At 40.1% G+C, this 14,977-nt stretch overlaps 1 protein-coding gene across 15 annotated transcripts in view; it reads left to right on the forward strand.

The window, feature by feature from the left end:
* Window positions 1-14,977, forward strand: part of DNTT (DNA nucleotidylexotransferase) — a 464,208-nt gene that overhangs the window by 244,256 nt on the left and 204,975 nt on the right. For all 15 annotated transcript variants that reach the window (XM_019502672.1, XM_019502670.1, XM_019502663.1 and 12 more), the window contains 2 exons: window positions 489-612; window positions 7,974-8,106. In XM_019502672.1, the coding sequence (XP_019358217.1) occupies window positions 489-612; window positions 7,974-8,106 (257 nt within the window). The remainder of the gene's footprint in view (window positions 1-488; window positions 613-7,973; window positions 8,107-14,977) is intronic.

The following is a 14,977-nucleotide window of genomic DNA, read 5'->3' on the forward strand; positions in this document are numbered from 1 at the left end:
CTCAGAGGGGGTACGTGCCCCCCCATGCACCCCATATGCATCACCACTGCTTAAATTGATTCCTCCCCTAGTTTTTGAATGTCTGTATATACCCATAAAGATAAATAGAATTACTCTTTCCATCCCTGAATGCTGAAAACAAGTATAGTTTCTTAGTCCTACTGATAATCTTTGATCAAAGTGCAGTTATAATTAACTCATACCAAGTGGGTGGGACACTACCTATTATTTTTTAGATGTTAAGTTCCTAAAAGACAATAAATGTATAAAAGCACTTGACTGAACAGGGTAATTGTACACAGGAATTTATACTCATCTGAAGTTAGTTAGATATGGATGAATTCTGCTCTCATTATAGTCCTTCGAACAAACCTGTTTGTTTAATGACTTTTTTGTGTTTTACTTTCTGTTAATCCAGTGTACCCTCAGAAAGCTGCAAACCAGTTGTTTGTATTGCACTGAAATGTGTGTTGTTCTGTTTGCTTTAGTTGTTTACTTCTGTGTTTGGAGTGGGGTTGAAGACTACTGAAAAATGGTACAGAATGGGTTTTCGAACTCTGGAAGAAGTAAAAGCTGAGAAGACTCTGAAGTTGTCACGAATGCAGATAGCAGGTAAAATCCAATTAAAAAATCTGTGTCTCAGTGCTCTACTACCTTGAAAACAGCATTAATTAGATAGGTCTTTCAAAATTTAAATAGGGCCTTTTTCATATTCTTGCCTTAATATAGTTTTAATATTTAATTATGATATTAAAAAGAATTTTTGAAATATTGTACTATTATTTTAAAGGATGTTTTCTTTTAAAACATATGCATATGTTAACTCTTATAGTCATTCTTTAAATTAGATAAAACAATATCTTCTTTTAAAAAATCTTCCTTATTTTTTTTACACGTAAAAAATTATGTTAAAGAACATTATTATAGTTGTGAATTCAAGCACTGAGATTTTAGGGAATGGCAGAGCTATGGTTGTGCATTATTAATCTGGCCCTTTTGTGTATATGATTCATGATACGATATTTAATGTCGTGAGCACATGCTATTGTTTCCACTGGTTCCCTGAGTTCTGCAGTGCGTAGGATAGACCTGCTTTGAGAATGATTCTGGATTTATGTAGTAAAGAAACTGTTCAAAACTGCTTAATTCTGGCATTTCCTAACATGTGAGGGCTTGACTTTAAAACATTATTAAAGTTCCTGGATTTAATTTCATAGATTAAAGAAGAGGCCCTCCTCCAAATGGTAAAACTGCTAGAAGGGACAGAAGGGGCAGGTGCTAGTGCATTTCTCAGAAGTTCGCTCATAGCAGAGGAAAGGTGAAGCTCAGGAATCAGGTTCCTTTCCAAGCTGGAAACAGCGGTGCTTTCTATTGGGTTTGGATTCTTTTTTTCAGTCCTCTCATGTGTCCTGTCTTTTTCAGGTGCGAACCCTCAGCCCTGTTCCCTCTGGCCTGATTTTGCTAAGCCCTGTCTTCCCATTCCAGCACCTCACCCCTATCTTGTCCTCTTTTCTTTGGTTTTCTGATCCCAGATGCAGTCTTCCTATGATGTAATTCCTAATTTCATTTTTCTGGACTGTCCAGTAATAATCTCTTTGCCTAGCCATTCCTAATTTCCTTTCTTTTCATTCTTTGTCCAGTTTGTCTCTATCTCCTACATGGCCTCTAGTTGCCTCTCTGACCCCTGTTCCTCATTTCTACTAGCTCCTTGTTCCATTTTTCCTACTGGGATTGCTTGGAACCTCAGTGCATGCTCCACTACGTTCTTATCCCAATTCCCCTGCCCTATTACTGCTAATCCTTTCCCCCACTTGATCAGCTCTTCAAATTTATCTCCCTTTCTACATCCTTCTCCTCATCCTTAATTCCCAGTTGTACTCTCTTTGTGTAGCTAGTCCCACTCTTTCCCCAACTCCTGGGCTCAGACTCTTTGTTCAACCTCTCCCAGTTGTCCTCCAACCTGAACTTCTAGTCTATTTCCCTCTGCCAACTCATGCAAGTCACAATTTGTAGCATCTCCCTACCCAGGAGCTTTGTGTGAATCTATGCCTCTGCTCCTGTCCAATCCTGCAAGCCAGCTCCTGTCACCTTTGTCAGGCAGTTTCCTATTCCCTGCTGCTTGGGCCCAGTATTGTAAACAATGAAAGTACTGGAGAAACAGGCTCACTACACTCAGGTCAGATTCCCATATGCAGGTCTTGTATTGGCCACAGCAGCCCAAAACTGCAGTTGTAGAGAAAGTCCCACTCAACTTGAGGCTGGTACTTGCTCAATTTGCATTGCATCTTTGAGTAATTTAGCAGCCAACAACAGGGATTTCTATTAACTGAAGCTCATTATTTTGCCACATTTGGGTGGATTCATGGGGGACATGACTGGGACGTGACTGACAGAAAGGCCACACCTTGTCAAAGCATGGGGCAGGACAACTTTTCAAAGAAAAGATCACAAGAATTTTTTTTAACATGGACAAAATACTGTATTTTTCTTGGCCTTAAAAAATAGCTCAGTCATTTTAGCTGAAAATTTTCCAGCAGACACTCAGCATGGAAAACTTCAGCTCAGATGTTTAAAGTCTGGCAAAGTTATAAGCAATAGTGTCTTATTAAAGTTACCTGACACTTCCCATAATAAAAGGAGATGCTGACAGGCCTACTGATGTTGAATGGAGGCTCATATAAGTTCAATAAACTGTTCTTTTGAGCTACACAGTCTGACAAACTTTAGATGACTTGGTAGGCTCCCTCTTCATAAAAGTGTTAACATGACCCTTATCACATACTGTAGAGTAAGGCTGAAAAAAATGACAGGAAAATTTGTGTCATGAAGTTAGCTGTTAAAATCAAACATGTTCACACAATGGGAGCTCCAGCAGAGCAGAATTAGCACAAGGTATGGTTCAGAACGAGGTGAAGTGTGTTTTCATTCTAAACCTTAATATGGGAAGTGTGTGAAATATGCTTTGGTTTAGTAAAGTCCTATAGAGTGAGGCAAGTTGTATACTAAGTACTGGTGCAGACTCACAAATATTGCACTCACATCTACAGTGTCTTTCATCCTATGACTAAGGATGGCCCAAATTCTGATTCCAAACAGATCTTGCAGCTGTTTAAATTCAATGAGACTTTAACTGGAATGCCACACCTACTAGGGACCAAGTTCAGGAGTAAATCGACCTGTTGAAATAAATCTGGAATGAGCTTATGTTGGTATATTTTCTCTTGGCACCGCCAGTGTGTTTTTATATCAATTTAGGATCTCGGCTTGCCTTGCTTATATTCACCCTTATTTTCTATTCATATTCGCTGATACTCAGTGTATAATTTTGGGTACATCTCTTCCTTTTAAAAATCATATCTGAATCTATTTCATCAGCCTGCAGGATCAAACCCTCTGAGTATAAGTGTCTCAGACTGACATGTAGATAGTCAGGATATTTTGAATGTCAATCAGCCTCTAAGCTCCTGTTCGTAGGTAAAATCATATCATTCCAGGAGGGTCATCTTAAAGGTGGGTGTTTCTAGAAATGACATTGCTAGGTACTCACAGAAGTACTAGACTGATTTACAGGCATTCAAACTATCAGAGAAGGGAGACAGATACTGAAATCACCCAGTTTCATACAGTCCCAGATTAAAGACAAACTGGTGGGTCTCGTGGGTCTTTTTTCACCATCTGATATAGGTGCTCCCCATTTTCAATGAGTTTGGCCCTTTAAGAGGATTGACTACATCTGTCCCAGACCCAATTTATCTGGGAGGAAATGAGTAAAGTTATGTGGCAAAGACTGGCTGACTAATAGGTAGATGCTGGGGGATAAAAAGGCAGCCAGTGGTTCAGTAAAAAAGGGGAAGGGTTGTAAGGGAAGGCTGTGCTGTTGATACTCTACAAAAGAGGCAGGAGATATGCAGGGAGGAATGTTGCTGGGGTAGAACAGGATTCTTGTGAGCTGTCCAAATCTGCCAGAAATGAAGTATAGGCCCAAGCTGTGATCACTATGTCTGAAGGAGAGAGTTTTAGCTCAGAACTGAAGGGAGGAAGGGAACTAAATGGAAAAGTTTCTTGGACTGGTAAATGTCTGCGGTGGAAAGAAACTGAGGGCTGAGGGTACCCTGCTTGATCCAAAACATAGCTGTAGGATAGGAGAGGCTATTTTTACCCTGTTTTAAGGAAGGTTTTGTTTGACCCTAGCCAGTAGTGGATCCAAGAACAGGGCAAGGGGGATTGAGGCACCCCCACACTTTGCCTGTGTTGTACATGCTCAGTGAGCTCTGGGTTGTTGCGTGCTCATTGTGGACTCTTCCATGTGAGCAGGGAACTCTGAGCATATCAGTTGATTGGAGTTGGGTCTGGCTGTAGGCCTTGCTTTTGGGTATCTCCAAAGTCCATGGGATGCTGTTATTTGCCCTTCCTCTTCCCCTTCTACCCAACTGAATTCAGAAGCAAGGAAAAGGAAGGGATGAGAGGCAGTGGCAGCTTTCAGTCCCTGGGTTCTGGAGCAGCGGGTAAGAAGGGGCTCTGGCCACCCCCCACACTGAGAGCTCATGTGTGGCTCCACCAAATGGGGGTATGACCATGGTGCTACACACCCTGTGGATTTACCCTTGACACCCCAGCATTGGAGCTAGGAAAGACTAGAGGGAACAAACTTTCCAGAAACCCCAGGTTGGTACATAAGCTCTGGGCAGAAAGGAAGGTACATTTGAATTATAGAGCAAATTGGCTCCACTGTTTAGGGTACCCAGCCTGGCAACTCAAGACCAGAGTGGGTTCAACCCGCAGCCCACATGCAAGATCTGGCTCTTGGTGCCATGTTATCTGGCCTATGGGGCTCCATGCTGGTTGGTGGGAAGCCCTGCAGCCTGTGGCCCTGCACATGAGGGAGGTGTGCAGGGAGGTGCAGGGCCTGACCTAGGGTCTGGGTGGGTGGCAGTGTGGGGCTTCAGAGCCTGACACCAGTATGTGGGGCTGAGTGGGGGTAATACAGGTCCCTGGGACCCAATTCCAGCATGTGGTGTGGGTTCCCCAGGGCCTGATCCTGACACTTAGAGCTCCAGAGCCCGGTTCCAGGACATGGGACCAGGCAGGACCAGTGTGAGACTTTGTAGCCTGATCCCAGTGGGTGGGGGTGGGAGGGGCTATGTGAGGCCCTGTCTTCAAATAGTGTCAGGAGCCTGGCTCATGGGAGGGCCCAATGTAGGCATGTGGGGGCACAATCCTGATGTGCAAAGACTTTGTGTGACAGGACTGAACCTCAGAGCAATGTCATTGCCCAGCACAGGATGGGAGTGGAAGACTGGCATTTTTATTTGGATTCTAATTATGCTGGAGGGGGTGGACTTTTTGTGACTTAGCCAAAAAGTAAAGTTATTCAAATGTGTGTTACTCAACTTTTATAGCTAAAATGTTCTAATGTTTTCAACCCATACATTTCATTTGAACTTTCCTTAGATGGGGAGCTAGCTGAGTCATTTTTAATAGAACTTCTTCCTAGGAAGCTTATTGCAAACTCAAGTCAACTTTAACAGTTTGTGGTACTGTAGTAAAAGTCTTTAGTTCACTTTGAACTGGAAATATGTAGATCCAGCTAGATTTATGCCAGAGGAAGAAGAGCCTCTGGGGATTTTAAAATAGTTTTGATTTTGTTTTCAAGAAGAATTTTCCAAGGCATTTCTCAGTCACTAGAGATCCACAATGAACATGATTAGTCAAGGTTTGAACTTTTGTTGCCACTGGCCCTGGGTTTGATTCCTCATGCTAGTAAGCCACAAAGGGCACCTATACACATGCTCCAGTGTGTTCTGATTAGTCTTGATTAATTGAGTCTGCTGGAGTGTTCTAATTAAAACACTCCAGCATGCTGCAGCATCTCATGTATTCAGCATCCCCACATTTCAAACTAGTGGTGGGGGTGCTTTAGCTAAAGCTTGTTGAACAATCTTTAGTTGAAGCATCCCTGCTGCCATTTTGAGAAGCAGGATGATGAGTACATGAGACACTGTGGGCGTTTTAATTAGAGTGGGTCTCGAGAGTTGCTCTAATTAAAATGTTTCCCACCCCCACCTCTGAGCACGTGTAAAAACACCCTAATTCTAATTTTAATACTTAAAAAATAATTATCTCGCTGTATTATTTTTCTATTCAAGATGAAGTGAAGAGAACACTCTTCATCCAGACATCCCATCTGTCTCAAGCTATAAAACCTTGTGCTTTTACTGTTAAGGGTCCCAAGTTGATATCCAGCTATTGTGCAAGCATACAACTATGGATTTCTTGTTTAAAGAAAACACAAATTTTTATCCTAGTCTCCTTTTTCAAAACAGGTTATTAAACCTCTTTTTCCTAGGCTTATGTGCCTTTTCAGTGCATTGCAAGAAAAAATAATTTAATATAAATGCAAGGGTAAAAATACCACAATACCATTTTTTTCCTCACTTTTGTTAGGATTAACTCCATATAAAGGTTATAAAAGGAAAATATGTCATCACAATGTATTCGAAAATTAGAGATAGTAAATTATATTTTCTTTAATCTTCCATTCATTTAACACTTAGTATGGATGCTATAGAAACTCCCTAACTCATGCCATTTGCTATTTTTTGCAATAATCATTGTGCAGATAGATGCAATTTTTACATGTTCTTTTTCTCTCTCATGTATACTAGATAGTGATGTTCACAATCTTGTATCCTGCTCTGGAGACACTCTCCCTGACACTCTTTGAAGACAGTTTTTATAAACACTAATATTGCATATTTTTTCATAGAAGTCAGTGTTCAAATGTCTGTTATGATAAAGTTTTCAGGAGTAAATTTTCACTGATGTCTTAGGCTGTTGGAATCTTGGTATTCGCTCTCAAAGAGACCATAGACTTTAGGCTAGTCAGATTTAGGAAAAACATATGCAGAATGACCTATTCTTCTCTGCCTCCCAAGATTATATAAGAACCCAAACTCTTTCTCATCTTTCCTGACACTTTCCCCTTAGCTCTCCTAAGAAACGTAAGGACCTTCCAATCTTATTGTGGCAGGTTCCAGCACATGGGACCGGGCAGGGCACCATGAGGCCTTACAGCCATGTTTCTATTTGGAAACGTGGCTTTGGAGCCATGTAGTTTGTAGTTCCAAAGTCCATCCTGGCCCTCAGCATTACAATATTTTTTTTTGGACCTGTTGGATTATAGCCCATCCGAAAACAGGACCTTCTAAGAAAATCTACTAGTGAAGTATTTCCTTTGGGTGCCCTGTACCTGCCTGGAAGCATTCTCTTACAAGAGGGGTACAAATTTTGAGATCCTTTTAAAGATTTTCTTTCACTGAGATAAAAAGTACGTAAGGAAGATTTAAAGACAGACTGAAATCTTTATCAACAGGTCCTCCCAATTATGTTTTTGGGAGAATAAGAAAATTCTTGAATTGACATTCGAGAGGTAGCATCATACTTTAAATATCATGAAAGTAAAATAATCTTTTGAGAGATTAAAAGCACAAACTCCATTATGAACACATAGTCTGAAAATCATCAAAATCATGGTTTGGAGTGCAACACCTGCTGCAACGCCCATTGCTTGAAGGCACATGTACGATGAAAGATCTCACAAAGTACAATAAATGGGCACAAGCATGTATAACAAAATGGTCAAATGTGGTGTAAAGACACAAAAAGAAGAAAAGAAGATCTAGTCTGAAATCCTATGCAACACATGGAATGACACTCTATCCAGTAATTTCTATAGCAAGCTTGTAATTTCCGGGTAGGTACATAATTTGGAGAGCAGTTTAGTCATAACCCTGACCCTGCACCTAATGGTTAGCAGTCTCATGTCCTTCATATGAATTGAGTAGTCCTTTTAGGCTTTCTTTGTGAGAAGGTTACCATCAGCTTTATTTTGGGCTTGCTTAATGCTGTGTGTGTCCTAATTATTTTACCTAGTGATTGAAACTTGTTTCTTATCATATAATATTGCTTTTCAGGGTTTCTCCACTATGAAGACATTGTTTCCTATGTATCTAAGGCTGAAGCAGATGCAGTGAGCCTACTTATCAAGGATACTGTGTGCATGTTTTCACCAGACGCTTTAGTGACCGTAACTGGTGGTTTCAGAAGGTAAACAGAATATTTCAGGGGCGACTTGTTAGCCAGAATGCTGATTTCTAAGCTGTAGGCTAAAGAAAAAAACACAAAATGGGAGGAGGGGGAAGGGGTCATTAAAGTTTGTTTCTAATACTATGCAGAATATATATAAGCAAATCCTAAGATAGATGCTTTTTCTTTTCTGCCATATTTATAGGATTTTTTTCTCAGTTTGTCACAATATACATTCTTGGTTTGTCATTACAAGAACTGGTTAGCTGACAAACGAACCAGATAAAGGATGTGTCTCTGTTCTATACTGTGGTTTAGCACAGAATTTTCCAAGCAATTTTTTTTGCAGTTGGATTTGAATTCCTGAATGTACTGTACAATAATAGGAAGCTTGTGTTTGAAATGAAGGCTAACTATCTTATTCAAGGCAATGATTTTGCCTTGTGATACTCATTCTTAAAAACACCATCAAGGTGGGAAGGTGGGAAGAAAGCCTATAACTACAGAAATAGGAATGTTGTGCTGGTTTGACTGAGAAAACTATAATCTTGGAGAGATGAAGCAATCTTGGAATTACTGACGTACTTGGTTATCTATTGCTCTCAAAGCTTTCAAAGCTAGGGAAAACCTACTTGATGTCAATAGAAAAAAATTCTCACGTCCTGCACAAAATTTAAAATGAATCACCTAGATATTCTGTTCAGCTTCACAAATGGGTGAAATTGAAGAACAAATCAATCTCTTCCCCTGTGGCCCATGTCAAGTTGGCAACATATTGGAATTCTAGCCCAGGAATTCTAGCCTCCCAGTCCCAGGCTTGGTTCACTATTTAGTGCTATTTCTCACAAATAACATCACATATATAAAAGTAGACAAGTTTTTAGGAACAAAAATAACTTAAATTGCTGGATACATAGATCTGGGGTATTATTTTTTGTGTTGAGTATATTTCACCTCCTTTGTGTCCTTTTTATAGTGGCTCCTTACATTTGTAATAATAATAGTAAAAATATGAATTGTACGGTATCTGGATGTGCTGTATAACACAGTGATGGTAAACAGTGGCTTAAAGGTCAAATGTGAACACACTCAGAGGTTTTGGAAAAAGATGCAGTATTGTATTCTGGGATCACTGGAAGTTCTTTGCTGCATCTCCAAACTAAAGTTGACTTTAACTGCAATCTGTTCACTCTGATGCAAATTAGTCATGGACCTTGTGTTCCCAGTAACTTTGATGTAAACTGATTAACGCGTGTGCCTTGTTAGGACAGAGTTATGGATATAGAACTGTCATCACACTCCTAAAATCACAGCTTCTTCTGATGTGATGTATACGTGAGGCTTGCTGGCAGCATAGTTGTTTTTAATGTGTGAATCTCACAGATTCAAATTTAGGCCTGTTGTGGTATTCACTCTCTCCATGTCTCCTTTGTGTTTTTGTAATTATATCATTGGCTTTTAAAAAAACCCTAAACAACACTGTGTTTCTGGATCACTCTTAAAGTCTCAGGTAAACTTCGAGGGCAAAAGAGTATATAAAAACATTTTTACTGAAGTCCTGGTTGAGTGGTCCCATATATCAAATGTTCCTTCTAACATATACAGGGAGATTTAAAAAAATGCTTAAATGTGACTTTCGAACACAAGTTTCTCCTTGAATAATAGCTTACCAAACTAAAGTGAATTAAGACATTCCTGAAGATTGACTTTTAAAGTGGGTTGGCATAATATTGTAGCACATACGTTTTGGTAAGCGGGGTTCAGTGACGGCTGTACAAGTGTTTTTTTCTTTTACCTTTCTAAGATTATAGATGTCAAATATATTACTCAGTTTACTGTAGTATGAAATAAATAGAAGAATTAGCTCAGTACAAACTAAAGGATAATTTCAGTTAGTGACCCCTTTGTTTTGCTGGTTCTCTATTGTGTATGTATTTAGCCTAGTTTTAAAAAAAGGAGGTAGGCAGACATGTAGTTTTATTAGACACTAGCTTTGTGCCTGGGATTCTTCCATACTACAGGTATGTAATTAACATATGGCAAGAAGATAATAGGGTGAGGGATGATTGTTGAGATTGTCTTGCTGTACATCTCTGATTTATAACTTTGGAGATAAAAAGCAAACAAATAACTTTCTTCAGACAGGGAGGAAAGTTAGAAGCCAAAGGTCTATGAGCTGGCAAGCACTGCTCACTGTAAGTGGAAATGGAGAGATGATTATAAAAGATATAACATAAATGCTTTTAAGGTTCTTAATTAATAATAGGTAATTAATCATTTGGTGCTTCAGCAGGGTGCAAATAAAGATCAAGAAAGTTAGGTGCTTCCTTAAAGCTTATTTGACTGATCTAGTACTGGAAACGTTAAATAAATTTTATCCCATTAGATTTTTGGCTTTTCTTCGTTATACTTAATTTGAAAATTCTATGCAATAAGGTACTTGAGTAATTATCTCAATCTGACTAAAAAGTAAAGATGTGAAAATCAGTTAAAAAACATTATTCTTCAAATATCAAATATTTTCCCCCTTTAGGTTTAATTAGAAGTTTGAGCTAATATTCCCTCTGTTTTTATTTTATTCAAACAAATTTCCCACACCAGTATGCATGTGCACACTCTCTCTTTTTCTGTTGTTTTACTGAAGGTGTTAAGTGCTACCATAAATCACAGACCTGGTGTAAAGCTGATGCGCACACACAGGCCTGTGTAAAACTGATGGGTGTACTAAAACACAGCCTTTATCCATGCTAAATTCAGGAGCGCTTAAATGTCCCTTCGTGAAGAAAGACCTAAAGCAATAGAAGCTACTGCCTAAGTTACTAGACATCTCAGCTATGCCTTATTAGAAGCCAAAAAGGCTTCTCTTTTGAAGTGCACAGGCAGAGCAGGTGGAGCATTGACTGCTGGCAGCTCTGTGCATCAGGCCCCTGGCAGATGTTACATTTAAGACATGATTAACGAGTTTAAAAGGCCACACGTTCATGCAATTAATGATGCAATAAAAGAGGGAATAAGCCACAAAGTTATTACACAAAATACCTGCAATAACTTTATTGCTGGTTCCTGTTGTGCCTTAAATTGAATGCATGGCTAGAGCTGTTCAGCTGAACATTGCTCCAAGCCTTGGGGGGTGCACCAGAGCCTTGAAGTGCTCTCATGCGCACCTGCAGCTTATGCAGGAGCTGATTGGAACTTTTTTTTGAAGCACAGGTTTGGCTTGACACTTTTTTTTTTTTTAACCTATAGTGTTAAGGGAAACAGGACTTTGTGTACATCCTTTGTAAATGAACAGAGTGGCACCAGTGAAATATCTAACTAGTATAATCAGTTTCTCCTCCTGATTTCTCAGGCAAAGGGACTAGTCTATAGCTAATTATCTATAATTCCATTCTGCTTATTAACAAGAGAGACTGTTACAGAATATGCTGCTGCAAAGGCAGTAGGATAGTCTTAAATGGCATGTAGGCTTCTTATTATGCGTGTTCCAGTGAATTATATAGATGATAATGAATATTCATTACAAAGCACTAGAGAATCATTGGGACCATGTGGCTGTTCATGTGTTGGTTAGAACAGAGAAATACTTTACATGATGTCAACAGAAGTGTTACATGAGAAGTGTTATAGAGGTAAACTCTTGAATGTCTTTCATCTGCAGATTGCACAATATTGAAAATTTCATTATTCTTATATTTCTAGTAAGCAGTAGCAGAAAAGGAAGAAGGAACTTCAATTGATAAGAACAATAGGAAATAATGTACCATTTCTTTGAGCCAAGTGGTTAGCCAAATATTCTGGGTTTTGTTGGTGGTTCAAATTAAGAAGAGAAATTGGAAATGGAGTCAGGTGTTTCTTTGTAATCTTGCTTATTTAGAAAGAATATATGAAGGCCTGTTACCTTGACTACAGCAAGAATTAAACCAGTGAAGATAGTTTTTTACTCTTCAGCTCCAACCCCCGTTCAGCCTGCACTCAACCTGAAAGCTTTCTCTCTCGGCTTTTCCCCAGGGCTGTGCTTCTGTGCCTGATGTTTCCTTGCTGCATTTATCACTCCACATTTTTAATTTTTTTGCCCTTCTTTCATAGCATACAAAGTGATGACTGATGAAACCTTTGCCCAGATGTGTCTTGCCTGTGCCTTTTTCTTTAAAGTTGTTTATTTGATGGCTACTGTCTTTTTAGGTGCCCGCTTGTATATAGAAGCAGAGGTGTCTGAAATAAGACAATGGCTACTTCCTCCCTTGTTGCAGTGAGGTGTAACCCATTCTATCAGTTGACTGGAAATAATCAATAACAAAATTGAATAAGCTGAAGAAGTCTGGATGTGCTTATCCTTTGTTACTGTATTGCAGAATCTCAGATCTAAGTACATTTTAAATATCCCACTTCACTTTGATTGAGAGTTTTGATATGGTGGGTCTTGTATGTCAGATTGCGAGAAGTTAGTTTCTTTTTGCTATGACACACTTATCTGGGTGATTTTGAAACATAAATTACAGTGCTGAAGTGCAAGGATAAATTTAGAAATGGAACAGCTGTTCTTAAGAAATGAATAAATCTCTCACTCTTCCACCCACACTGTCCATGGGAATGCATTTTATTGTCTATCTAGTGAATGCTGAACTGCTCTATGCTGGACAGAGAAGTGTTGAGGAAACGGATAACCTAATATAAAGATAATAGAATATGCAGTTCCTTTATGGAATTGAGTCTAAACTAAAATGGGACAAGTGATCAGGAGGTGACAGAAGGAGAACAAGTTGCAAGATGAGGATGATGTGAGATTGTTTTGGTTAGTGATGTTAACCATATCTTAAGTATCTCCAATGAGTGGGGCAGATTTATAGGCTGTATATTTATACTCATTCCCTAGATGACAGCTAAGACTGAGATACTGATAATTTCTTGTGGTCCTTCAAAAATCTTGTTTCTCCTTCCTAGGAGATTTTTGTTGGTGACTGTATTACCTTGTTTTCTGTGTGGTCATTTTACATATAAGAAGATAATGCCACTGTGAGCAATATAGGTCTTATTGCTCTCATTATGAACTAATGCCATTATCTACACAAACTATTAATAAGGAAAAGTGGGATTTTTAATGAACTTGTGGTTATATCTCAACAAAACAAAAATTTCAATAACACAGCATTCCCTTATACTATACTGGGACATTGATTCAACAAATATTCTGAAAAAAAATACTTGCCAGTTGACTAGCAACATATATTGCAGCATCCAGGATTTTCCATGGTTTGATTTAGCTGATGAAATTTGATGATTCCTTAACTGAAGGTGATTTAGCTGTAGGCTGCCTACTAGGAAAAATGCTTGGAGGAAATCCCAAAGGAATTTTCTAGTAGTAGGTGAGATGTTTTACAATTTGGGTAGAAGTTCCACAATCTGGCTTGATAATTCTTATCTGATCCAGAAATATGTTCTTTTAACTGGAGTTATTTAGTTAAAAAATCAGATTTACAAAAAGAAAGTAAAAGGATGTTACCCATTTACTGTATTGCCCAATACAGTACTGTTTACCACTTTATATATACATGTAATATATATACATATGTGTAACTATATATAACATACAATGTAATGTATCATATAGATGTAATATTTTATATATTATACGTAATTATATATAAACATAATGGGAAGCAGCACTCTATCTATCTATCTGTGTTGGGTTTTTTTTCCAGATTAGTTGTAAATGGCTCAAAAGATAGGCAGAAGGCAGCGTAGAGATGCACTTTATAGACCAACTAAATCAGAGCTGCATAAGCTTTTTCTAAGCCCACTTTATCAGATGCTAGGAAAAGACATGCATGGAGCAGTCAACCCTATCAGAAGCCATAAACATATAACTGAAAGGGACCACCTGGATCATTATACCCATCCCTCTGTAATCACAGATCACTGTAAGCCTTGAGTTTTTGTTTTTTCTATGTGTTGGGGCCTGATGGTGAGTTAGATCTGCATGGGCAAATGTAGTTTTGTGCTTTGTTTGGGGATTCAGTACTGATGTACATACAACCATAGGCAAAGGAAGGCTTAGCCCCCCCAAGCACAGGGCAGTGGTGGCAGCCTGGGTGTGGGCTCTGGGTGGCTGCAGCAGTGGGGGGAGGGGCATGCGCAGACATGCAGCCACAGCCTACACGCAGCCCAGTGGCATGTGGAGCACTACCTAGGGTTACTATACATCTGGGTTTTCCCAGACACGTCCTCTTTTTTAACCTTCTGATCTTTCTTTGCTCCACTGGTGGGAGCAGGGTGAGGGTGATCAGAGGCAGCAGGGAGCACAGACATACCTGCCTGTAGCTGAGGGCATGTGCAAACCCATGTGATGCTCGCTGCTGCCTCTGATTGCCTTCCCCCTGCTCCCACCAGCAGAGCAAAGCAAAATCCTGGACATCTGGTTACAGCATGAGGGGCAGATGTGGGGGCTGGGGCTGTCACAGGGCTGAAGGGGTGGGGCAGGGGAGGGTTGCCTGCCGCTCCAGTGGGGGAAAGGAGTGGGTGGGGGGGACCCTTTGAGAGCAGCAGGTAATTCTGTGGCTGGGCAGCAGCACAGGGGCTGGTGCCTATTCTCACAGGGGCTGAGCAGCCAGGAGATGCTGCCCGGAGAGAAAGTGGGGGAAGAAGGAGGGCTGTGGCCAGACTTCCTAGCATGTCATGGCAGCCTCATCCCAGGGTGGGGGTGCCAGAAGCATCCCCTCCTCTGCCCTCCAGCCTGCGCTGGGGTGGACACACTCCACCACTGCCTGCATGAATCAGAGCCACCACGCTGGGTCAGCACCCAGTCAGGATGAGGACACTTGGGGCCCCTCCAGCAGGTCTGGGAGTGCAGGGGGCTGTGGGTTCGGAGTGAGGGGACTGGCAGGTGTGGCTTGGG

The sequence above is a fragment of the Gavialis gangeticus genome, unplaced genomic scaffold (assembly GCF_001723915.1).
Source record: "Gavialis gangeticus isolate Ggan-Ray unplaced genomic scaffold, GavGan_comp1, whole genome shotgun sequence".
Lineage (NCBI taxonomy): Eukaryota > Metazoa > Chordata > Crocodylia > Gavialidae > Gavialis > Gavialis gangeticus.